Source organism: Paramormyrops kingsleyae, chromosome 9, assembly GCF_048594095.1.
Source record: "Paramormyrops kingsleyae isolate MSU_618 chromosome 9, PKINGS_0.4, whole genome shotgun sequence".
NCBI classification, from domain to species: Eukaryota; Metazoa; Chordata; class Actinopteri; order Osteoglossiformes; family Mormyridae; genus Paramormyrops; species Paramormyrops kingsleyae.
In genome coordinates, this window is record NC_132805.1 from 2,437,867 (window position 1) to 2,464,253 (window position 26,387).

Below are 26,387 nucleotides of genomic sequence, written 5' to 3' on the forward strand. Positions count from 1 at the left end.
TTTTTAAGCAAGTCGTGTGTTTTTTTTTCCCTTCCGGATTGAGGGAAAGTTGAGGGTGTTGAGGAAGGTCTTAAACTTAAAGTCTTCTGTGAAGTCACAGGGGATGCGAGCATTTCCAGATGCTACAGAAAACCAGAGAGAAAACACTTCACATTTCACTGATGCTAAATGGAACAGCACCGTCTGCACACGTGCGCACGGATACCCCTGCGGTATCTGGGAGAGACAGTGGAAATGGGCTTTTCATGCTTACAGTGAGCACTGTAGGGAATATCAACAGTGGAAATATTATAGCTGATTTCAAGCAGGTGTAAACCATTAAGGTTGTATTAAGGTTGGTCCGCCATGATTTACTTATAAGTGATTCTCCTAAGAGTTTCCCACTATGAGGCATAAAAATCAAAATCTGAGAGCTCAATGTTTTTCAGTTGTAAATCATTCTGAAAACTCACAATTAGAATGAGCAGGGTTTGGGAGACATATTCTTAAAAATCATTGGCATTTAATAATGTCGATTTCATTTTTCTAAAATCTGAGAATGACTGGATCAGCTCCACCTGGATATATGACCCGCAGAGGAAATGCCTCCAACCCTAAACACCAAACACCCAATCACCTCCAAAGGCACCTAGGGGGTGCCCCCCACCACACCCCCCACCCCCACTGCTGGTCACCAAGCTCTGCAGTGTGTAGTGTAATGAACACACAACCTGGGCAGAACTGCGTTCCGTTTTCCACATTGCATTCATTTCCATGACAAAGCCTTCAGCCCCCCCCTACCCCCCCCCACACCCCCCAGCCCCTTTCCCGGGAGTCCCACATAGGCGACGTGCAGACAGCTTGGGGCCTGAGGCCTCACACACGCCCACGGGTCAGCACCGGACGCGCATATCCCCATGCCAATTTCCATGCTGATCTGAGGCCCGGGGGGGGGGGGGTAACCCAGCCCTCCCAAAAGCACCAACAACACAAGCCATGAGCTTGGCGCCTTCATGTTTATTTAAGGAAAAAATCATTAAATATGCAGTAATGCTTTACATCAATGCATCTTCATAATGCATTCATAGAACATTCATAGAACATTCATGTGCAGCATGTATAAGTAAGTAACAGCTTTAATATACATTCATAAGAAACATTATATTATAATAACAAACATTATAATCATATCATTAGAGAATGTTCATTATTAATGCATATTAAAGCTGTTAAGGTATGTTAGGGTGTTACATGCTGCTTATTAATGTTCTATGAACACATTATAAATGCATTTTGAAGGGGAACTGAATGTTCTATGAATGCATAATGAATAGGTGCAGTTAATGTGAAGTGTTACCAAATGTACTCTTTCAGTGATCAGCACAATGCATCTTTAGTCTCCTTACCGAGTACAAAAGGATGGACAATAGATTGTTTCTATCTTTCTTTTTTCACAGTGGCACAATAGCTTAAATGCACAAGAAAAGTATTAGTCCGATGGGTCACTTGTACAGTAATGCACTGGTAGCCTGAAAGTCCAGGTCTGGGGTTTACTTCAAGACTGCCAAATGATGCATGACAGATACATTTCACCTTTGTTCTAGAGTGTCACACTTCTTCAGATTTTATGTGTCCGCCTGTGATGACAGTTAGCCTGCACTTAAACTTCTACAATAACAAGTGATTGAAAACCTTATAATGTCCACTTAACAGGCCGAGTGTCATAATTAAAGTCTGGAAGGCTTAATAAAGTCTTAATGGATGCATAAAAAATAAGACACCGTTACATACTTATCCTTCATCGCCAAGTCTGTGCGAAACCGCAAAATCTGCAAGTCGGAAATGAACTGAACTAACTGGTTGTGAAATGATAATTTAAAGGCGATAAAAAGCAGTATCTACAGTCTTGGTTTTCTGCTTTGTGCATTATAAGAAAAACACTATAATTAAATATAATATTTACAAAAGCAGCACAGTGCATTTTTTAAAAAAATCTCCAACTAGTTAAAAGGGGAGGATGGATTGTAAAATAAGAGTATCGTCTTTTTCTATTCATTTTTTCTATGTTTAAAATTACAACGGAAAATTCCGTCTAAAATTTCAGGTTCATACAGTATTAACGATTTGTTTTCCTTTTCTTACTGAAGAATGACAGAATTCAGAATAAGATCATTGATTATTCGATATGTCAGGATAGGTCAATAATAATGTAGACTGTAATTAGTATACAGTAAACGGGAAGCAAATAAGGATGTAGGCTACACAGTAGAGCTATTATCTTACTTAAATCCTGTGCTTTCCAATGCAGGTGGAAAAGTCCGGGGAAGTCTGAGAATAATCTGCACACTTAAGAGTCTGACCCCGCTTAAAACATCTTTTTGTTTTAGTCTTTAAATCTCAGTCTTCATCAATCCTGCTGTTGCTGCTGCTCATTATTATTATTATTATTATTATTATTATTATTATTATTATTATTATTATACCACTCTTGTCTACAGTTATTGCGGGACCACGAAGCTACTTTTATTATTAAGCGTTCCCAAGCCGAGCCCAGCGTGTGATTTAATGATGCAGTATCATCGCCCACATTACCCGATGTTAAGCAACACAAATATCCCTATTGCCCACTCCCCACCCCTGGCATGGAGCGACCGGGAGCGCGCAGCACGCATCGAGCTTCGGGAGCGCGCACGGAGGCGGTCCGGCTGCCTCAGGTTCTTCCATCCTCCGCTTTTCACTCGCTAGCTAGCTTAGCTTTAAGACGAGGGAGCGAGCAGACCGGAGCGATCGGGTCAGCCAGCGACACGGGAGAGACTTTACGCCGGGATTTGAGAGCCCCAGATCGTTTCCCCCTCCCCGAAATCGACGCCCGTTCGACAGGTAACGCGAAACCGCCGGTCTCCGCAGCTGCGCTTGGAAAGTGCCTCGTAAAAAGTGAGGAAGCGGCTCCCGAAAGTGATCGCCTTCATTGAGAGGGGGGATGTGCGGGGGGCTGTCTTTGTGCCGAGGCAATCATTCCGGTCACTTACCATCGCTGGCGGATCGGCACGTTTCCCGGCGGCTCCGCCTCGGTGCCCGCGCTATCGGCGGGCTCCCTTTTTACCCCCAGCCCCCTTTCCTTTCTTCCCCCCCTGCCCTGGGAATAGATCCAGGCGAAACGCGTGCTCTCCGCATATTTCTTTCGGGACGTGCGTTTCCAGGCCTCTTAAAATAGCCTTCATTTAATGAACAGCGCACATGATCCGCGGCCGCCCCCCTCCTCCGGTCCACCAGCGGCGACGGCAGCCCCCCCCCCCCCCCCCCGCCCCTGCCCCCCCGTCCGCCTGCAGTTAGCTATCCAACTCGGGGAATTTTGACAGCTCCGCGTTAAAAAACGGGGGTATATTTCCAAAACAAGCGGCAGCCTGGCGATGGGATCATTTTTAATAATTTAATGTTTTGCTCACCCTGCCTGAGACCCCCAGAGCGCATCTGAGAGGCTGCATCGGTCAACGAGCCGCGCTGCTGGGAGAACTTTACTGCCCAGATTATATATATATATATTTATATGTATGTGTGTGTGTCTGTGTGTGTGCGATATGCAGGTTGCAAGCCAGTGATATCTGTGTTATGTGAATGTTGGTCGGTGTGTAGTTTTACACACATCTTCCCTGAATTTTCAGCGGAAAAGCCGAGCTTGCATGCATGACTTCCCATTAAACCGCCCGAATAAATTACCAAGACAGAGCTCTCATTCTGAATTACCTATGATACGTTATACTGCATTGCTTTATTTAATCTTCCGTTTCATAATATAAAGAAGCAGCTTCCAAGTTTTCTGAATAGAAAGTTCAAAGTAGTCCCCAGTTATACGTAAATACGTTACTGACTGGTTTTTCTAGCGCAAATATATCTTTTCTGAAATTATTCTTTTTATGGATTTCTTTTTTTAAGATTGATGAAAAACGAAAGAAAAGTTTAAGAACTGCTCCTGTAGAAGACAACTGTAAAAGCAAGAGTTATAATCAAGATGTGAAACTAGCTCGTGGTTAAAAAAAAAATAGGAAGGATAGTTCATTCTCTTTAGCTCCATTTAATTCAGAGTTTGTTTTACTTTCAGTTTCTTTGGAAATGTGTTTAGACACTGACAATATCATGAAAGATTTTCCAGCCACATAAAAGACACTGGATGGCTGGTGTAGAAGGAGAGGAGAACAAGTGAGGAGGGATTGTGGTGGGGAGGATGAATAAGAGGTGGATTTCTGAGGTTAAGCACCTCACGATTGCCCCCCCCCCCCCCGGACCGTTTCCATCGTCTGGCCGCAGGACCAGGATGTCCAACGAGGTCCAGAGGCCGGACGACAGTCCCAGTACAAGCGGGGGCAGCTCGGATATCGAGCAACGAGAGTCAGTCCCTCCGGAGCAGGAGAGGGACCAGACACAGCCCAAGAAGAAGGAGACCAAGATTTCCAGCAAGACTGCAGCCAAACTCTCCACCAGTGCCAAGCGGTAAGTCCAGAGGGGACTATGGGTGCATGGATCCGAACCCTGAGACCCGCTTTTAAAAACGCCGTCAAGGACAGAGACGTGGTGCCCGGATTTATGAATCCATGTGGGCCTTTATATTTCACACACCGACCTCCTGTTCTTTCCTCCAGAGAATCGCCGCAAAGACAAGATTATGTAAGAACCATGGGTGATGTTGCCGGGCCTTCAGAAACTTTCCAGAATGTACCGTCTCTCTGTGAGGATGAAGCCCCTCCCTTTTATATTACATTTTAATGTTGTAGATCTTCAGCAGGCCCAGTTAAAAAAAAAACAGGGCCCCCTCCCATTTGGTGTCCCTGCAGATGGAGTGAGTCAGCCTGCCATTTTCGGGTACGGTGAATCCCCCCCGTCCTCAAGGGGCCGGGATCGCTCTGTGATGTGGCTGATTTAGTGTTACATTTCCTGCTACAAGTGCTTGTTTTGTCTTCTGCTGCCTCTATTCTTCTTATCTGGGCTTTTTTTTTTGGTTCATGTCCCCCCCCCCCCCCTTAGCCGTAAGTATCTCCTCACTAAATCAACAGAAGCCGGCACAGCAGCGGATTTAAACGCTGGCCTGCCGGCGCCCCCCTTCATAGCAGACACCATGTAACGCGAGAGCGGGACTTTAAGGGGATGCGACATCGGCAGAGCTGACGAACGGCGACTTATTAACGAGAAAACCTCTTATCCAGTTCCGGAAGATGGAGGCGTCGGGAAATATCGACGTCTTTCACCTTTGTTATGGCGACGAGGGAGAAATCCCCATGCGTCTCTGCAAAGGAGTCTCCGGAAAGGCTTTTCTTTGAAAGTGACTTTAGAGTTTTGACAATAGGTTGCTGGTGGTCTTTGTGGTTTGTGTGTGAGGTGTGCGGGGGGGGGGGCGTTGGTGGGGGCTCCTGAGGTATTCATGCATTTCTGCGTCGTACAGTCTCAGGCAGTCCACCGGTGTCTGCTCAGCCCTGAAACGGCTCTCTATCTGTTCTTTCTTCAGGATTCAGAAAGAACTCGCCGAGATCACGCTAGACCCCCCACCAAACTGCAGGTGAGTGCCAGTACCTTTGTCCCCTTGCTTCAGGCTGCCACTTGAGAAAGTGGCATTTCACAGTGGGGGGGGGGGGGTCTGTTCCCTAGCTTTCTACTTCTGCTGCTTGGGAAGATTATTAGGATAGCAGGCACTGGGGATGAGTGTGAGGCTGGGGATGAGTGTGAGGCTGAAGTGGGGATGAGTCTGGAGGCTGAAGTGAGGATGAGTCTGATGTGGGGATGAGTCCAGCACTAGGGATGAGTTTGGCGCTGGTTCCCAGTCTGTGGTTCTCACTGGTTGAGAGGCATTGGGATGTTGGCTGGAACTACAGGGCCACGGGTCCTGGGCGAGTCCTTGGGAGGCAGTATTATTATAAAGATAAGGAGCAATGAGGAATCCTGTGCTGTTAATGTACCGTGCTTATTGTGTGATCAGCCAGTAGCTGCTCGTGTGTGTGTGTGTGTGTGGGGGGGGGGGGGGCGCAGCTAGGCTGACATGCTAACATGATACCTCTGAGTATAGCAAAGCCCCACCTGGCCCAAGGTTCAATGTTTCTGTTAATGCAGCATGATTTTGTTGCCTGGAGATTCATAGCACCTGTCCTCTGTTTGGGGGGGGGGCGGGGCTGTAGGATCTGGAGGGGGGAGTTTCCAGGTTTCTGAGAAACACGTGATGGATTCTGATGAATGAGACTGGGCGAAGGCCTCAAGTCATGCTCCTCCTTTCTGATTAGAAACGGACTCTGGTGCCTCTGTGTGGGACTGTAAGGCCCCCTCCCACAGAGCAAAGCTGCAGTCATCTTCTGACACCAGTTAGGGTGACAGAGAGGATATTTCCAGCGCCTCTCATGGACTTCAAATCCCATTATTGCCCCCCCCCCCCCCTTGCCCCCCTCTGTTTACTGACAGCGTCCTGCCGCGTCAGTCTACCGTATTCAAATCTGTCGTTGAGCAACGAGCGCAACGTTTTTTCCCGAGCAGGAGAGATTAAAGTGGAGGGGATACAGCCCCCTTCTCATTTTCTCAGGTGGAATCCGTGCTTTTGGCCGCGAGTGCTTCACGTTAGTGACCTGCGCAAACACCCGGGTTTGCGGGGGGACTGAGGCCGGGGACTTTGAGGTGACATCGGTCATTTTGAATCCTGTTTTTTTGGCCTGAAACACAAAGTCATTACCAGCAAGTCCTGGCCGTTTTTTATACAAAGGCACACAGATGACAAAGTGAAACTTTCGCCGCCATTCCTGATGCTCGTTTTGCGTGTGTTGCGTTTTTCTAAGCCTTAATCGAACGAATGCCCACACACAGCGTAGCCGCTTGCCCCGGTTACCGTGAGCTAATCGGCCGTTCCTTAGCACCTCGCTGTGGGTTCGGTCCCGGTCCTCTCCTCCCCTCCTCCGTCTTGTGAATCGGCACGCTGTGACGTCATTCCCGGCGGCTGGAGAGCGGACGCGGGCGGAGGCTTCCGCGGTGACGTGTCCAAGGACGAGGCATGCCATGGCACTGATGTTACAAAACAATAACAGCAGCTGGCAGAAGTGTCTGACTCCTTATATCATTTTTATTTTAGCAGGATGTGGGTTACCGTTCAATCCCGGCTCTTTGAACAGTATGGCTGGGGATATTTTTGAGAAGTCAGTACACAGATGCTATAAATTCCATCGGCAAGATGGAATGAGCCACCGTAGGCTGATTTGCCCCTTTCCTCTGACGTCTGAGCCGGAAAAGGGTCCTGCTGTGTCCCCGGATGTCCTGATCGTGTCCGTCCCGCTGAGCTGACGTCTAAATGGCAGACGTGCCCGTGGTCATCTGGGGCACTCTGGGACTCGGGGACAGAGCGAGCGTCGCTGGGTACAGCAGAGCCCATATAAACAGAAGCATGTGGGTTTTAATGGGGGGGGGGGGGGTGTGTCTGCTTCTCTGATGTTTCCTGTAAGTGTGAGTGAATGAGAGCTGAACCGGGTGGGGTCACCATTCATACTCATGGTCTTGGAAAATAAGAATATGCAGCCTTTAATTTGTTTGTCATGGAATGTGTCTTTTTTAAGAATATCTATTAGCCGATTGTTTCCCCTGAATTTCCACAATGATTTTCCTCTGCGGCTCTAAATCAGCAGTTACCAACTGGCAGACTCCAGTCCGCATCTGGACTGAAACCGTTGAATCCGGACCACACAATGAACCCCGTCCCCTCTGGTCGGCGTTTTTTGATTTGGACGCAATGCGCCTTGGCTTTGTGGTGCTGATGGAATGTGGCCCCTTGGGTAAAATAGTTGGGGACTCCTGGTCTGCACCTTCATCCCGCAGTCTCTCCCACTCCTCCTGTCCTCTTTACAGCCTCCCAGCGTACCTACCCCCCCGCCCCCCCTCCCCGGACCCACTACTCAACAGCTGTGCACTTTCTGTTGTCCTTAAAGGGTTAATCCAATGGGCAGGTGCAGACTTACAGAAAATTCGACGCCCTGCGTGATTCGGTGGCATTAGCCTTAGCACGGGATGTGCATGATGTTAGCAGAGCTTGGAAGCATCTTCTGACCCATAAATTAAATTTCTTGTTACAATGTGAAGGTACGTTTGCCTTCGTGACCGCTATCATGCTTTGTTCTGTCAGTGGGTCTTGGCGTTCAGTGTTTTCCCATCTTTGTTCTGTCAGTGGGTCTTGGCGTTCAGTGTTTTCCCATCTTTGTTCTGTCAGTGGGTCTTGGCGTTCAGTGTTTTCCCATCTTTGTTCTATCGCAGATTGACCTCAGGCCTATGCTGGTTTTTAGACCAGTGGCCAGTATCCAATCCTCCTCCCCCATTGGTCAGTTTTCTCCTCTTCTTCTTTTTTGGTTTTTGCTCTTGGGTTGTTTTGGTGAGACGCAGAGGTCGATGGAGCGATGAGACGTGTAGCTGGAGAGGAAGAGGTCAGCACCCAGGAAGCCAGAACTCAGTGCCGGGGCCGTCCGGAGCAGAGCGGATCCTTGGCGGCTAGTTCCGCTTAATTCCCCCTACACCCCTGCGGCCTGTGGCAGTAGCCCTGGTCCCGTGTGCTGGTGGCGATGACACGTGGCTGTAGGAAACACACGCTTGGTGACGACTGCCTCTTCAGATACGTGAATGTGGTGAAAACGATTAGGAGCGTAATGTGTCGGCTGTACAGAGCTCTGTCCCTGTCTGAGAGACTGGGACAGGGCCGGGGGGAGTCATGCCGATCACGTGAACGGAAAACTCTAGAATGGTGGACCTCTCTTCCTCCATATGTACGGAAAACACCAGTAATATAGTTCTCTCTTCCTCCGTTATGACACATCAGTTAGATCTTATTTGCTTAGTATAATGATGCACAGACTTTATGTTCTTTGAAGACTCAGAGGATGTATGTGGGTGTATCTCTCACAAATGTTGCTTTAATTGCCTGTAGGTTGGGTAACACTGTTGCTAGGGGGGTTGTGGGTTTGAGTCCCGCTTCCGGCCGCGTGTGGAATCCGCGAGGTCTCCCCGTGTTTGTGCGACTTCCTTCCCGCAGTCCAGAAACACGCGCTTCAGTGAATTGGTGTCTCTGCAGTGCCCACAGTGCATGTATCTCTTAGAGGGCTTCCCCTGACCCTGTACTAGATAAGCGTTTCAGGAAGATGGATAGAGGTTGCATGCTTTCTTTCTTGGAGTTTGGGGCCTTAAGGAAAAGCTTGAGACTGCTGGGGATTTGTCGTCCTGAAGTGTCATCTGTTGGGCACGGCGTTGCCATTATTCAATTAGGGATTAACAAAGCTCTGATACGAGAAGCTATTAGTTACTGTAAAAGCTGGGAGACGGGGCAGGGCCCGGCTGGGAGGCACCTCGGATACCGCAGGATTCCTTAATCCCTTCCAGCAGATGTGTAATGTTACAAATTAGGAGCGAATTTACTCTCACTATTCATGGCCTGCAGGTAGAAGGGATGTGTGTCACCTGACTACGGGATGACCCTTGACCCCCCGCTTTTTATCTATACATTAAACAGATTCCTATACCTGCTTAAAATGTATCACAAGTAAATTCTTTGTACGTTTTAAGGTGCAAGACTCCAGTTACAGTTTGTGAATTTTCTTTATTCCTTTTTAATTTGTTTGTGACCTGCGTTAGTATGAGGGTGGATAATATTTAGTGAAACTGAGGGGGTGAGGTTGATGGTTTATAAATAACCTCACGCTAACCAAGTCGTGCTTCTCCGCTTCCCGGACTGTGGTCTTGCATGGATCCTCTCCAACTGTACTACTTTTTTTTGATGCCCCCGGTTAGCGCTGCAGATTCTGATGGGATGTCTGAGACCCCATTCCTCCGTGTCTCCATTGGCTGCGAGCCCCAGCTGAAGCCAACACAACACAAATAATACAGTTTCTCACGTGTCCCGGAGGAACGAGTAGTCTTTGAGTTAAAAGGGGAAAAAATGTGAATATCCTAATATCGTTCTGAGAGAACGGCGTGACATTTTCAAGCCGAATCCTAGGCCATCGGCGATGAATGGGGACATTTCCATGGCAATAGCCATCGTAAGGATAAATGTTGCTCGGTAATAAGCTCTCTCCGTTTAACGGTCTCCGCTTCCAGGTTCGTCTGATGTAGTTTATGTTCTGCAGTCTGCAAAAAAAAAAGTGCCATTTAAAGGACTTTTTGTAATTCTTGGCTGTTGACCTTTTTTTGGGTGATTGTCTTCGTGTGTCCCATGCATTGGTGTAGCAGCCAATGGAATGAGTGATTTTTAATTTTTTTTTAATAAACATTCTTTTGTCTGAGCAAAGGAATGAGTTTCCTGCCCCTTCTGACCAGGGACTTTCCTAAGTATTTTTTGATATTATTTATACTGTTATAGAATTATTATTTTAGTGTTTAACATTAAAGATCCAGAACTATGTTCTGTCCAAGCATGATTCCCCTGGAGGTCGTGGGGGGGGGGGGAGGGGGGTAAGCTATAAGTCTGCCTTGGCCTGATGGCCGGATCTGTTTGAGTCCTTTTTTTCATGCGACATCTGGCTCACCCGGAGCCGTCGCTGCCAAGTGTATTAGCTACCGCTGGCTTTCATGGCTGTTCACAACTTGAAAGGGAGCTTTTATGTGGGGGCAGACCATTTTGGGGTGTTTCTCCTCACGCTCACGGGAGCATCTGCCTGAAGCACAGTCTGCAGGACGTGGAGATCAGCGGACGGGCGGTATCCCTTCTGCCGAGGCGTGCCGGCGGGGGACGTGGCTTATTGAGATGTTTTACAGGCATCGCACATGGAATCCGTGTCGCCCTTTTTCAATTTACTGTAAATCATACCTGATAAATTATTCAATTACATCACTAATTGCATTTTGAGAAATGGTTCTTTGAGAATAACTGGTGTGTAGAGTGAGTGCGGTTTGTTTATTGGATGCTGTCGGTCAGTCCTGAGGGTATGAGAGGCTGCTGTAGGGGTCAAAAGTCACAGAGATCACATCTGCACATGTCTTCAGGTGCATCCAGCCCAGCTAACTGCCACAACCCCAGGGGCTGTGACCCAAAGGCTGATGGGAAACGCCATCACTCCCTTTTGCACATGCAGCGGTAGCTGTTGAGGGCTTCTGTGTCTGATGCTTCCTTCAGAGAATCGGCGGCGACGTGCCGCTCTCACCAGCACGCGTTCTGGCAATCGATTGATCGCGGCCTTGCTGGAGATGAATATTCATGGGGGGTATGGGGTTGGTGGGGTCCGCGCCGCTGGGGAAAAGAATCCTTTCAGCAGTGCCGTCTGAAGCTAGCCGGCACAAGTTTGGGTCTGGGCTGCTGCCGTTAGCAGCAGAATGAAGGTGATTGGGCGGTGTTGGATGGAGGGCGGGTCAACACTCACTCAGCCAATCACAGTCAGCCATCGAACCTATTCATTCATTCCGCCATTCAGAACAGACTCATCTGTCCCCATCCCAGTTAATTTACAATACAGGTCATAGACGGCTTAAGCAGGTTTAATGTCCTTTTGTTCTCCTAAAGGTGTTTGCTGTCTTTTTTTGTTATATACCATAATTGGTGAAGATGACAAAAATATTGAGTATAGTAACGAATTATGTTTTTGTTTAATGTAGGTTTTTTTTTTTTGAAATACAGTTCTTTTAATTGAGAAATTTTACAGGATTTCCAGAGAACGAATAAGAACAGTGGGAGGCATAGCCAAGATAATAGGTCCTGTGTGTGTGTGTGTGTGTGAGTGTGATTAATGTTGTTGTTCTTCTGGTCTTTTTGTCTACAGTGGCATCGTTATTATGCAGGCCTGACTTGTGCTTTTATTTTATTGTACCCTTGTTGTTTGTGTTAAATCAGAAAAATAACCTTCTGACCTGAGAATCACAAAAAAACTCCAATTAACCAGTGTGTGGGGGGGGGGGGGGGGACAGGAATTTCTGTATACATGCTGAATTCTGTAGTAACACTGGAGGTGTGTGTCAGTGTGCTCGCAATGAAAAATTATTAAAGGTTAAAGCAGCTTCATTTCATGTGTAAAAATATTTTTTGGTGTTCATTGCATTGGTTTTAAAAGCCAATTGTAATTGAGATATCACAGGAATAAGATTTAATGAATCATCCCGAGTGAATAAATGTCACAACCAGGGGTCACGGCATTCCGGAAAACGCAGTACATACCAACTGAAGCAGAATTATAACTGGCATGCCATGTAACCACCAAGCGGCCAATGAGAGAGACACAGCTGTACCATGTGACCACAAAGCATTTAATGAGCAAGACATAGCCATGCCATGTGTCCACAAAGTGGCCAGTGTGCGACATACAGACATGTCTTGCTCATTGGCCGCTTGGTGGTCACATGGCTTGTCAGTTAGGAAGTTATGATTCTGCTTCAGTTCTCATATCCAGCAGAGGTGAAGATTTCAGGTCCAGAGAGTACAAATCCAGACCAAGATTTTGTTTCAACCAACCAGTTGAGTATAAAGAGTCACAGTCACAGAGTACTCAACTGGTTGGTTGAAACAAAATCTTGGTCTGGATTTGTACTCTCTGGACCTGAAATCTCCACCTCTGATATCCAGTGTATTTCATTACTTGCATCCCGCAGACAGTTGATGCGGATTCCGACAGGGCTAACCCCCCCCCACGACCTCGCTAATGTTAGGAAGATCACTCGCTATACAAGAGGACGCTGTTTACCTGACAAGACTTTCGCTGCGTTAAACGGCCAACTCACGTATTGATGATGCTTCTGGCCGTTGGCCCCCGACTGCATCAATTGTCTGTATAAATTGTAGGCTGCGCGGAAAGGCTTTGCCACTAATAGATGGATGTGTAATAGATTCAAGCCGGCAGAGAGAGAGGGAGAGAGGGAGATGGAGATGGAGATGCAGGCTACATGAAGATGACGGGCTCTGAAGAGACACTACATGACAAGCCGCTGTTGTGTGCAGCTCGTGGTTGAAGCCGTGGATTTTCATTCCTCATATCAGCATGCTGCCCGGCGCGTGAATCCTGGAAATCTGCCATCTCTCTCTCTCTCTCTCTCTCTCTCCCTCCATCCTGCGATCATATAGCCGATTAATTCTCACGCCTGGAAGAAATGTAGCCCCATACCTTTCCCATGTGTTCAGTGGCCTTCTGACTGGGACTCGTTTGCTCTGAGCTGCATTTTCCATCGTTTACTTCCCCCCCCAGGTAGCCTTTTCTGACGGATTATTAGCCTTTGATTTAATTTAAATAGATTTTATGAGATGAAGTTGAGAAAATCACATATAACATAAAATGCTTTTCATCAGCCTTTTAGGACATTTGTTTTTTGTTAGGCTGAATTTCAGTCTTTCTGAAGCAAGTCATTACCCCTAATATGAAAACATATTGTACTCCTTTGCTAAATTTTATATTTTATTAAATGTGTCCAGCCAGTACATAATTAGTGGTCTACTCGGGGTAATGTATTGTTTAGTGTGTAAACATGCCTCAACAGTACATTTTAAATGCCATTAGTGGCTTTAAATTGAATCTTTCAGGATTTAGAAAATGAGTCTGGTGTATGACCTAATCATGTGTCATGGGAATAAAGTTTTCAGCAGGGATTTTTTTAATACCCCGAGTACTTTGAAGCATTGTTTGCGTCAGCATGCACATGATTAAAGGAAAAATGTGTTTGGATCGCTGCTAGGAAAGTAGAAGTGAGGCCTGATTTTCCTCACAGTCTCAAGGTGACTTTACCGTGCTGTGAGTTTAGCTTGCGTAACATGTGTTTCACATCTGTGACCTGTGCAGTGTCTCATGTTCTTTCACGGTTAAAAGGTACCATCTACTGGATCTGTTCAGTGGCTGTGCTCCGGGTTCCACATGATGTTTACATGCACTGATCGTGAACCCTGTTGAACATTGAAGGAGGGGCTGTGTTTTTTGGAGAGGGTTTGGGATAAATATCCGATCTGCAGTTTCGCATCTGCTCAGTAACGTTTCCCCCTCACTCTACTCTCTGTATGTTTAACCTTTTCTCAAGGTGAACAAATTGCAGCCTGAGGTCTGAGGATCACATGACGCGCCTGAGCATTTTTCTAAGCTGACCACGTGGGGCTGGCTTTGTCGAGGTGGTTTGGTCAGCCGTGGTGGACAGACGGATGGTGGGGATGCTGTGGTGTAGGCGTCCGGGCTGCTCACGCGGCCGCTTTAGCTAAGCACGATCAGAATCAGACGTGATGATTGACTTTCCGATGCTGATGGGTATTTGTTGTGGTCAGAGTCGTCAGCACGACCGGCGCCCTTCGGGGTAGTACGTTCCCAAGCCGATGTCTAGCATCCGTACGCAGCTTCCGTCTGCCACTCGTCGTTATTTCTCCGGTGTGCAGCTCTCACCTTTCATGCGTAACACCGCATGCCTGTCTCGCAGATCCCTTTTCGGCTTCGCCGACGGCTCCTTTATCTCTGCCGTACAAAGCGGGAAAATGCGCTCAGTGCCGATTTTACAAAATAAGCAGAGTTTGTCCTGTTTTTTAAAAGGAGATTTCACAATGGAATGCCGTTCCTATGGGGGGGGGGGGTCCACGGGAATTGTAATCCGCGGTTGATGCGCGAGCAGAACGGCAGGACCTTGGCGTGGGAACAAATAGGCGGAAAGCAGACGCCCGCCCTGGGATTCCATTACCGTTTTGGCATAGATATCATCGGGAGCAGAATGGATTCCTCCCGGCCACAAAGGCGGCACCGGGAATCTCTATTGCCTTCCGCTATCTGCTGTCCGGATGGAGTGTCCGCGTTCGGCGGTGGCGCGGTACGAGCCGGCGCGCGGAGGAAATAATTATCGGCAGAGTGACAGGGCGCGCGGGACGCTGTGACGAGGCCGCATTCACAGTGCAGTCACGTGGGTCTCCGGGGGGGGGGCTTCATTTCACTCGTTTTAAAGACTCTGAGCTACAAATCGAAGCTGATGGATTATATAGTGTTGTGCTTCTTTTAGTCAGACTTGGCTTTGAAAGGTCTGATTTAATTTCTCAATGGCGATGCTTTTATGTGTATTTTATCTGTAGTGATTTTTTTTTAGGCTGCTTAATTTAATGTATTTCAGGAGTTTAACACTACTGGGGTTCGTTTTTATTGCCATGTGTGCAAAGTACAATGAATTTCTTACTACCGTTCTTAATATTACAGCACCAATAAATACAGAACTATAATAATAAACATCAAACAAGTGTCAGTAAGTAGCTGCGTTCCCGCTAATAACACTTCACGTGTGAACTGGTAACCCTGATTCCCAGTACACACTAGCAGATGTATGTCCCCCATTCTTCAAACATGACAGACTGGAATGTTCCATACTTCATCCTTCCTGCCTGCGTGACGCTGTCGGATAACTGTGCACCAGACGGACAATAACATGCCCCAAACGGCTGTGGGTTGTTCACACAGAAGTGGGATTTCACTTGGTCTGGGTCTCATCTTTGGATCGGGTGTGATTATGGTTAAAGACTGCAGGGGTGATTATTGCCTATAAGGAGCATTACCTGTTAAATGAGTTTTTTCTGTGGGTGATTTGAACGCTAATTGGTAATCTGCTTTTATTTACTGGTACAGCACAGAGCAGAACAGGAGGCCTTTTGTTCTTAATGTAGCTGTAAAATTTGACGGAGCTCGGTCTCTGAACTCGAGCTGGAAGCCGGGCCAGGGAGCAGCCTAGGTGGTACTTCTCAAAACTCAAAGACCTCATATCTGTACACAGACCACCCTCTCAAAGACCCCATATCTGTACACAGACCACCCTCTCAAAGACCCCATATCTGTACACAGACTACCCTCTCAAAGACCCCATATCTGTACAAAGACCACCCTCTCAAAGACCCCATATCTGTACACAGACCACCCTCTCAGGAAATCTTTCTCTTCACCCTGTGGCTTTAAAACCTCCATATACCATAAAAAATTGTGTGTACTCAATTTTTATCACCATACAACGAAACCTCAGGTATTCGAAATAAACATGCCGCCAAACATCCCGAGAGTGCCCTCCACAGCCCGATCAAGGACGCGCATGTGTCCCTGCGATCAAACGTCGTTTCATTCTCACATGAAGAAGGGAAAATGCCATATTAAGCTGAAGTATAATCCTTCCTGTTGATACCTGGGCCGTATGCAGATAAAACAGGGGGAGGGAGCGACCCCCAGCGGAGAGAGGTCTTCAGATCCAGCCGCCCCACTGTCTACTGACTATTCCCACCGTTAGCAAGCAGGAGGCGACGAAACGAGGATCGGCGGTGACGGGGAGACAAGATCCATTTTACAGATCCCTCAGCCTCCACAACCCCCCCCCCCCCCACCCCTCATAGGTAGGCGGATAATTTATTCTCTGGTTATCAGGCTTGAAAACAGATCGCGGAGATAGTAACGCTTATCCGCTGTCCCGCTTGACTCCAGGATAATTGCCTCACCGAGCCTGTGTTGATATACACTTAGCAGATGCCCTGCGCGATTGTTCCGGGGGGACGGTGATTCTGCCTGCGCAGGGCTGTCGATTTTAACGGGGGAGGGGGGGAGGAGGCAGCCCCATTTCAAAGCATGCTTAAAATGTATTTTAAGGTGTATTTTATTTATTTAAATTTTTATTATTTTTTTTTTTTACATATTTTATCTTCTTCTCAAAGGTCCGCTCTCGCTCTCCAGATGGGGGTGGTCCATATGGGCCGTATGGGTGCTGGCAGGAGCTTTGGGTCTGCAGGGGGGGCTTTTTACTGTTTGCCTTTCTTCTGGGTGTCAAGGGAAAAATAAGGAAAATTATCAACTGGTATTTAACCCCTGCATGCATTTCATGAAGACAAATAATTATTATTGAATGTGTTATTTGTGTTTTGGGGCAGCATGGTGGTGTGGTGGTTAGCACTGAAGCCTCTGGGACCTGGGTTCGAGTCTCCTGCATGGTTCCATGTGTGTGGAGTCTGCAGGTTCTTCTCGTGTGGTTGTTGGGTTTCCTCCAGGTACTCCGGTTTCCCCCCACAGTCCAAATCATGCTGAGGTTAATTGGAGTTACCAAATTGCACATAGGTGTGTGTGAGTGAGTGAGTGAGTGTGTGAGTGAGTGAGTGAGTGAGTGAGTGTGCCCTGCGATGGGTTGGTGCCCCATCCTGGGTTGTTCCCTGTCTTGTGCCCATAGCCCCCAGGGTAGACTCCTGACCCCCAGTAACCCTAAATAAGACAAGCGGTTACAGAAAATTGATTGATGGATATATTATATAATAATAGTAACATGTATATGTTTTATTTATTTTAGTTAAGGGCAATAGAAATCCAAGGAGCTCTGGCTTAATATTTCCAAAGGTGCACAGTTTTCTTGGGGCTGTAGGTGGCACCATGGTTTATGACTTGACCAGAAGGTCATTGGTTCAAATCCCACGACCGACAAATTAGTCATATCATAGTGATATCCCTGATGAAGGCCCATAACCCCAGTCGCTCCAATTTTACGTTGTTTTGAATAAAATTGTCTGCTAAATAAATAAATGCTGGGTGTAATTAAATCGATTTCTCTCATTCATGTTCCCTGTGCCCATCTGTCACAGTGTGGACCTTGACCCCATCCTGCACAGCCAGTCTGCCTCCACACCAGCACTGTAGCAGGTCACGGTGTGGTGCAGTTCCTCGTATTTATAATCAAACTTTCCGTTCTCCCACACATGTATGTACTTCACATTGTCTGCACGCAGCAGGCCGCTCTCGGGCCTAGTTCTGAGCGTGGGAAGGAGGGCGGTTTTCGTGGCATTCCTCTTTCTGTGGGGTTTCTGAGGCCGGGACTCTGCTGGCATGGGTGACTCTTGCCTGTGCAGTAAAAGGTATCGACTGTCCCGGTTTGGGGTCGCTTAGACTGCTAGCCTGGTTTATTGCACCGCACACCCAAATCAAACAAGGTTAATTTATCTCTTTGTCTGTGATGTAATGAAAGCATAAAAAGAATGTAAACTTAATCTGAATAAGGCTCTTTATTGCACAATAATGGAGGCAGATATGGGAGGGAGGATCTGTCATTATCTGTTGTGGTTCTGGGGAATAAATTAAATAATCAATGAAAAGCACGCCCGCTGGTTTTAATGGGGGGAAAAAAGCATATTGACGATTTGATATCGGCCGTCTAGAAGAAAATCCCCCTCAGCACTGAACGATTGTGACATATTTTCAAAACGGCAATTGTGCGTTTCATTAGCATTTGAAAAGTGTGCCGCTGTCGCCCGCCTGAGAGACGAGCCGCGTGTCCTTTCAAAGCGGCATTTTAATCCCGCCGTCTCTGTCCGCGAATGAAGGTACCGAGTCTGTGTGGGCAGCGCTAGTCAGGCTTTCTTTGACAGAAAGACAACGGTGATTGAAAATTCGCCGGTTTGATATCCTCACATCCAAAGTGAGACTGACCTAAAAGTCGCATCCTAACAGACTTTGAAAATTAATTAGTGAGTTATGTACTGGTGGCCAGAATTGTGGAAACACCCAGCATTTTTGCCATTTCGCTTTAAAAATTGCTACATGAATATTTCAGTAATGTTTTTGAACAGTCAAAGAATGTTATATCATACATTGGACAAAATAAGTATCGGGAGTAACTGGGATAAAGTTCTGCAATTGCTCAAAATAGGAAGCGTTTTCACAATTTAGGCCACTAGTGTATGTGCTTGTGATTAAGTTCAAAATTTGGACATAAATGTAAACAGGGTTTTTTATGATGCGCTGTGACTCTGTGGATGACACTTTCCTGACACATCCAGGGTTGTGGGTTCGAATCCGACCTCTGCTCTCTGTTTGCATTCTCCCTGTGTCGAGTGAGTTTCCTCAGGTAGCCCCAGGCTCTATGCAGCCCTGCAATGGGTAGATGGTGATAAAAGATGGAGAGATGGATGTACTTGTGTGTATGCCAGAAGGTCATCAGGAGCAATGGACAGTCTCTGAGGCTCAGCCTCTTCAGCTGATGTGGAGTGACTGTATGTTTTGAGTCACATCCTGCCTGCATTTTTCTTGCATGATCATTTAAAGGCTGCCTGCTAAAGACTGTTTTAAGCCGGGCCTGACTTATTTCATGCATTCCATATGGGTATGTATTTTAAGGAGCTAAAATTCTGATGGTAAATAATATTGGCTGATATAATTTTATATGGTCGGGAAATAAAAAACAGACAGCCAGCAGTTTTAGTTAAGCAGTGCCTTACTAAGATATGATTATTCCAATTTGACAAACTCAAACAGAAGAAAAGCAGGAGTCTTGAATACAATTACAAAACCAACCACCTTATGACCATCCATTGCTCTCGTTTAACCACTGTAGCTTAAGATCATCATAAAACTTGTGGTCCTTATTTGTCTATAACTAAAAACTCATTTTGTCACAGCTTAGACTGAAGCGTGACACTTCCCACTCCCCATCTTGGTATTATTAGTACGCTGTAATGCTGGATCTACAGCTTCTCCGCATTCTCTCCAGTGAGAGAGCTCCTTTTCTTATCATAAATGTTTAAAGAGACATTATTGGTTTTTTATCGGAGGGGTTTCCACCAGTGGGTTCGTAGAGCATTAATAAAAACCGATTTCATCAACCAACCAATATATCAAGCCCTAAATTTAATGGAGACTTTGACATATTTCCTGGTATTGAATTTGTGCTTCATCAAGCGCTGTGTATATATATATATATATATATATATATGTGTGTGTGTGTGTGTCTACACAAACACACACACACACTCATATATATAAAATTATATATACACACATATATATTTAATTTTTTATAGAATTAATTTTGTGTTTGGTAATGCCTAATTAGTGCTAGCCAAAGTTAATAAATCGCAACAGAATTATGAACTTAGCTGTAAATCTTTTTATTTCTAATTGAACATGTTGCATTACCTAATCCATCGTTATTTAACACTGCTGCTTAAGACTGAGCGAGCAGCATTCCCAGGGCTCGAATGTCGGGAGCATTTCAGTGTGACCCTGCTGAGATGCCCTAAGGTTTGCACACCATGGATTTTAAACTGCCTTTTAGTGGAAGCGAAGAATCATGGCGTCCAGCTTGTTCAGAATCTGGCCAAAAAGTTATATATTTTTAAAATTTATATGTTAGTGTGTTTTAACGCACACTTTTAATGCAGGGTAGCCAAAGTGCCAAATCTGATTTAAGCCTGTTCCAGACATTTACTGGATAAATGATTACAAATTTGTTTTGCCCCTTAAGCACCCAGAGACAATGCAAATGTGGGTGTTTTGTGTATTTATTTATTTTGTTTAAGAAATTGGGTTTGTTTTGTGTATATCACTATATCTCAGGAATTAGCTCAGCGCTTCCAGAGAAAAATGAGAATTCAGTCATAGATCCAAATGGCAGAATGCTACTGGGTGCTCAGTGTGATTTATTTATGCTTAATTGCATACATACAGGTTAAAGGTCCGGTTCTTGACTGTATACAAATGGCTGCTGACCGTTAGAGGCCCTTGAGCCAAAGTTAGCTAAGGCTTGTTAACAGAAGCTACTACAATAATGAACTTGGAACATTGTCTCTGGAAGCTAAGAAGCTCATGTTTTAGCCCAGATATTTCAATAATCACTTGTAAGCATTAGTTTTGGTTAATGTCACAAATGCAATAAGAAAAGAAGTGTGACAGTATGGCTTAAAAGGGATTTGAGATGTACAAGCTTGAGGTTTTTTTTATCTTCAAACTGGGAAGTATGCCAGTTCCCGCTTGGAGACTAATGGTTTTTCCCTACTGTGTGACAGACAGTTTTTCTGTTGGGGTCAGAGTTCATCAGTACCCTCTTTTTTTTTCCTTTAATAGCTGAACGGGGACATCCATAGGCCAAGGTGCTCAGAGCTGCTGCTCTGCTGGGGGCTTCTGGGTGCGGGACGGGGCCAGCGAATCGGGGAGAGGGAGTGGCGGGGTTTCCACGCACGTGCAGCCATTGCGCCGACACGTGGTGGCCATAGCGGATGATGGGGAACAGATAGGGCGCTGTGGCACGTTCCAGCTGCCCGGAGGCCTGTCCGGTGGTGTGCGTGGAGTCAGAGCGTGGCTGGGGTGGGGGTGGGGTGTAGCTGCTGGGAATAAACAAACAAATATATCATTTAATTAACGGAAGAAATTATAGGAACTGCTTTGTTATCCAGTCAGGTTGGGCTGCATTGGAAACTCCCCTCGATGGGGGGTGGGGGGTGGGGGGGGTTCCTGCAGGGGGGGAGGGTGACTTCTTTGTAGGCAGATGGGCTCCTCCGGGAAACGGCACCGGAATGTGACCCTCGGTGTATTGGGAGGGGGGGGGGGGTTTGGGGCTTGGAACCCAGCCTGGGGGGGCTGAGCGCTGGATGTGGCAGGGGCCCACGCTCCCAAACGTGCAAGCGGCAGGCGGAAGCAGAGCTGTGTACTCCAATGAAAGGAGGCGTGGATGTCACCTTGCCCCCTCCTACAGCCGCCACACCGCCCCCTGCAGGACAGGAGTGCTGCCGCCATTGCTGGCTGATTTTATGGTCCTGTTGTGCCGTTGAATCGATTACCCCCACCAGCTCTCTAGATAATTTGTGTTTGGCTAACGACCCCCTTAGTGTTTATTTATTTGTTGTTTATTATTATTGGGGGGCCTTGTGGCATCATGAACCGTCCCTTTGAAAACGGTCCCAGGCCTCTGTATTTCCCACTTGGTCGCCGCTCTGCTTAAGGCAGCAAAGGGCCGCTGTGTGTAACCAGTAGGTCAGCTGTTCAAACCCAGGTGTGAGGACTCTTCAGCCAATCAGTCCTCTAATTAGTGACCCAATTAGGCAGTTGCGGCGAAAACCTACATACACAGCGGCCCTGTGTGGATAAGATTACCCACCCCTGTCTTAAGGTGTCGGTTTGATGTAACAGGACACACCCCCGTGACCTGTAGTTAATGCCTAACTATGCCAGTTCCCCTGAAAGCCACCCCCCCCTCACCATACACAGCCTCCATCGGCAGAAGGATGTTGTCCCCAAAATAGGGATTTGAAAAAACTCTCATGAACTGTGAACTGCTAGTGCGAATGCTCCCCAGTGGTAGTCACTGCATTCCCCCCCCACCACTTTTTAAAATGATGACAGTTTTTACCCAGAAATAGTCCAACATTCACACTACCCCCCCCCCCCCCTCACACACACACACACACACACACACACACACCTGCCAGAGTGGGGAACTTGTCAGACATCCCCTTATTTTTCACAGCACACATGTCTCGCTGTAGAACATTGCTACGCCTAAACACAGTCAGTGTTGGGGGCCGTGAATGACAAGGAGACCCAGCTGCCAGCCCTTTTCCCATGTACTCTAAATCTGGGCAGAGCGATTAGGGCCCGTTCTCACAGAGCCGCGCCACAGACACCCCTCACTTCCTGCACACGTGTGGCCCGGATTCTCCCACAGTTCGTCCCGCCATTGATCACCACCATTGTAGTCCATGGAAACAGCAGTACAGTATCCTCTGGTAGTTACATCTATGCCTGTCAGCTTTAACTTTTCAGTTTTAACCAGCATCTTTAAATCATTTTTAAAACATTTATATTTTTTTTAACAAATTCTTTTATCCAAAGCAGAGTCAGCCAGTCCCTGAGTAGCTGGGGGGGGCTTTGGGGCCTCGCTCAGGGGCCCAGTAGTGAAATCCCTTCTGCCGAACACAGGAATTGAACCTACAACTGTCCGACCAGAGCGTTCTGACCCTTTAAGCCACTCGCCGCCCCCCTCATCTTAAACTTATCCACACTTGTGGTTCTAAATAGACTTCAACTGTAGAAATATTTCTCTTGACCCGTGATGGATTTTCACAGTGCAGTCATTTTCCAGGCATTTTTCGCACCCACATGTGGAAGTGCTCTGGTCAGCCTGTCAGATCCTTTTACACATTATCCTAATGCTGTGTTTGCTAATCTTGGAAACACCTGCCCTTCGAATTTAAACCGCTTTCCTATTAAATGCTCTGTTTTATGTCTGAACATCTGCAGCTCTTGGGTTCTACAAACAGAACTTATCTCATTTCCCACAAGAAAAACCAGAGACTTTAAAGGTAATATTTGCTGATTTTTACTAGTTTTTTTTCCTCGTGAAAACATTTGAATTTGTTGGTTTTTGGCTTTGGAAACGGCCTGGTCATGAGGTTGATTACTCCAGTACCCCGTAACCAACAGCAAATGGGGGCTCTTAATCCTCTAGAAGCCAAGGTCCCTGTTTCCTTTGGCTGGTATCGTGCAGGATGGCTGTAGCCACGGGGCACGTAAAACGTGCTGCTGTTGGGGGCTCGAAACCCGGAGCGTTCGAGTCCTCGGCTCGGTCGGGCACTACGGCGCGACATGTCCTCGTAATGTGGTTGCCAGGCAACAGCCTCAGCCAGCAGGTGTTCTCGCGGTTTACCTGCGGGTCAGACTGGGACCGTGGCGGACAGTCTGCACGCTCTCCCGCGCCTCGTCTCTCCACAGATTCGTTTTAACCTGTTCGGGAATCGCGTTTTATTTCTATGCTCGAAAACATGCCTGTTGATTGCTAACAAAGTGCTTCCAAAGCCGCCCGCTCACCGTATTGACATCAGCTCATTTTAGCTAATTATTTCTGCTTTCTTTTACGGGAATTGGCTCAGTAAACAAATCATTTTAGTAGCTGTAGCTGTGAAGTGTACTATATCTGTAGGGGAGTTCACTTATAAAAATCCACATGCTATATAAAAAAACAGTGTTTAGGATTAATAAAACAATGCTTCACTTGGGTTTTATTTATGGAGATAAAGTTAAAGGCTGTTCCCCTGAACAGAACTGAGTGAGCTCCCAGGTCATGTGACTCGAGTGATGTAAACTGTGGAAATCATTGCTGCATGTTTCCGTAATTTTTTCTTTTTTGTTGCTTTTGTCTCCGGTAAGAGGTGCAATAATTTCAAACTACTAACATTATGTTATTGCTGAAAAGTGGAGTTTCGAAAATGAGCTTTTATCTCGGCGTGTATCTGTGAAATAGATCAGCGGCCAAGTTTGGCGCTTAACGCCGATGCCACGATGCCTGGTGTTCTGGGTGTTTCTTTTACCGTAAAACTTCAGTCGTTTGTTTATGGGGAACTGGGCCCTTCCCATGAGAGGGAGTGATTTGGAGAAAATGCTCAATTATCGCCAGAAATCGCCTAATGAGTGACAAGGAATAACTGCAGTTCATCGGTCCTCGTGCAGAGTCCTATCAGCCATTAGTGCACGAATTGTGAGGTAGGAGTCCTTTGCTGGGAGACTCCTCTGGGAAGATCCTTTGTGTGATTTGTCTCGGTCAATATGTCTGTTACTAAATAATACATAATTCAGGTGACAGAAGGTGCAATAAGGGATCCGGACTGAGTGATGATATCTCCCACACACACACGCACGGTGTAACTCCCACATGGTGCTTAAATATTGGTTAAGCCATTTCATCTCTTAAAGCTCCATTTGTACATCTTGGCAGCTGTTTGCATTTCACTCCATATCCCCCCCCCCCCCAAAATGCTTTATTTTAAGAACATTCTGGTGGGAATCACGTCGCCAAGCTATTGTGGCTTAGCTGAATGCTGTTAATGATTAATGTTGTCATTCAGCTGTTTTTTTTTTTTCTTTTCTAATATGTATTCTTTAAGAAGTTTGCCAGATCTATAACTGAGACAACGGCCAGGCAAGTGGAAAGGCTCTTCATTGTTTTTGATTTCTTTTTCTCAGCTAAATCGTGTTGGGATCAAAGAGTTTAAGGGGTCGAATGCTTACGGAAAGCCAGATGAAGCCTTTCTCTTGAAGAGACCCCTTTGGGTCACTGTCCGGGACTTTGTAATTGTGACACGACCTGAGCTCGAACCCTGGCTCAGACTGAGTTGGCTCCATTGATATCCAATCCGATTTGTGCGCCTTGACTTTGCCTCGCATGGCCATTAAGACCCCGAGAATTCAGGGACGGCCCAGCTCGTGCCCGTGTGAGTCCAAACATGTCGAATAATTACCCCCAAACCTGGGAAGCTGTTTGTTTTCCTGGGCTCTGTAAACTGGATCTGGTCCCAGAGTGGTTCTGGAGCTGGCCCAGTAAGGAGCTCGCTGACCCTTCCAGAGTAGGGGGGGGGTGGTTGGCGAGCGGAATAAATCCTAAATATGGAAAGAAAATTCATCTCAAGGGGGGGTAGCAGATGTGGCTCTGTTCGCTCAATTTCTACAAAAATGACTTTTATTAAACAAATAATTGGTCAGTTTTAAGATTACAGCTTCATTAAAAATATATTTTGGGCTTATAGTAGCTCACAATCATATATGTGTGTGTTTTTCTTTTTTTTTTATTTATGAGAAACAGAACAATATGTTTCTGTCCAAGTTTTTGGAAGCTGAACACTGTTGCGAGTCTAAAGTTTTCCTGGATGTGTCTGAAAGTCTCCGGCCGAACAAACGGCAATTTTTCCAAACGCCTCCTCACCTTGGGGCAGGGGGGTGTGGTGGGTGTTAGCTGGGACCAGCCACAAGCGCTGCAAACTGTTTAGGAAGCAGTCGTGAGAAAAGCCTCTTATGGTGGGAACCGGCGGAATGAAAGTGCGCTTGGATTTGGGAGTGAAAACAGCCCTCGGCAGCTGCCGTGAATCTGCGGCTCGTCAGGTCATGTGTCGGCACGGATCCGTCTCTGTCTCGTGCCTGCTTGGTGTTCCATTGCTGTTGCAGGATAACAAACCTCAGGCTTGCTGGGACGTGATCTCTCTGACCCAGTCGGGCTACACTAAGATATCAGAACTATTGAACGAAATTCCATTTTTAGTGTAGCATCGTTATTTTAAGGCCTATAATGATGTCGTCTGCTGATCTCTGTCTGGAAAGGTTCCGCTTCAGTCCTAGGACAAGTCCGCAAGAACGTTTGCGATGGTCACCTGGGATAGAAGGTGGCTGTGTGGGGGCCGTAAACTGACAGGAAGTGTGCCGTAGAGGGATGGGGGGAGCTATGAAGATCTTTCCTCAAGTCCTTCGCCTGCCTGAGCCGGGAGGGACTAACACGCTCCGGTGCTCATTAACCTTCGGACTGAGCTAGATCGAGGACCAAAAGACTATGAGGAGGAGAGTCCACAGTGTCCCATGATGTCTCTCGCTGGTCTGCTGGCTTTGTGTAGAATGGAAGTGACAAAGTAGCTTATGAATGTTCGTTAGATGCTTATATAATTTGTAATATTTTTTTTTATTTATGAGCAATACCTGTATTGTGTAAGTGGTTATAGAGGATATGACTAGTAGTATTTTAATATGTACTACACAAGATTATCATTAACTAAAACATTTTCAGAAATCGAAATTGAATGACATGTTAAACGATGGGAGGGTTCGATTAGATCACTCCTGTGCATGTCGATAGAAGCATGTAGCATCAAACAGAACAGTATAGACAGGTACAAATAAAATGGAACAAACTCTCATTAGCTAACGTAAATGCTGCGC

General features: G+C 46.5%; 2 protein-coding genes across 2 annotated transcripts in view; one reads left to right on the forward strand and one right to left on the reverse strand.

Moving 5' to 3' along the window:
* Nucleotides 1-3,147, reverse strand: part of znf385d (zinc finger protein 385D) — a 64,792-nt gene extending 61,645 nt beyond the window's left edge. The window contains exon 1 of the mRNA XM_023802642.2: nt 3,009-3,147. The gene's annotated coding sequence lies outside the window, so the exon portion shown is untranslated. The remainder of the gene's footprint in view (nt 1-3,008) is intronic.
* LOC111839013 (ubiquitin-conjugating enzyme E2 E2-like) overlaps nt 2,654-26,387 on the forward strand; it is a 32,152-nt gene continuing 8,418 nt past the window's right edge. The window contains exons 1-3 of the mRNA XM_072716022.1: nt 2,654-2,859; nt 4,285-4,467; nt 5,477-5,527. Of these exons, the coding sequence (XP_072572123.1) occupies nt 4,292-4,467; nt 5,477-5,527 (227 nt within the window). The 5' untranslated portion in view covers nt 2,654-2,859; nt 4,285-4,291. The remainder of the gene's footprint in view (nt 2,860-4,284; nt 4,468-5,476; nt 5,528-26,387) is intronic.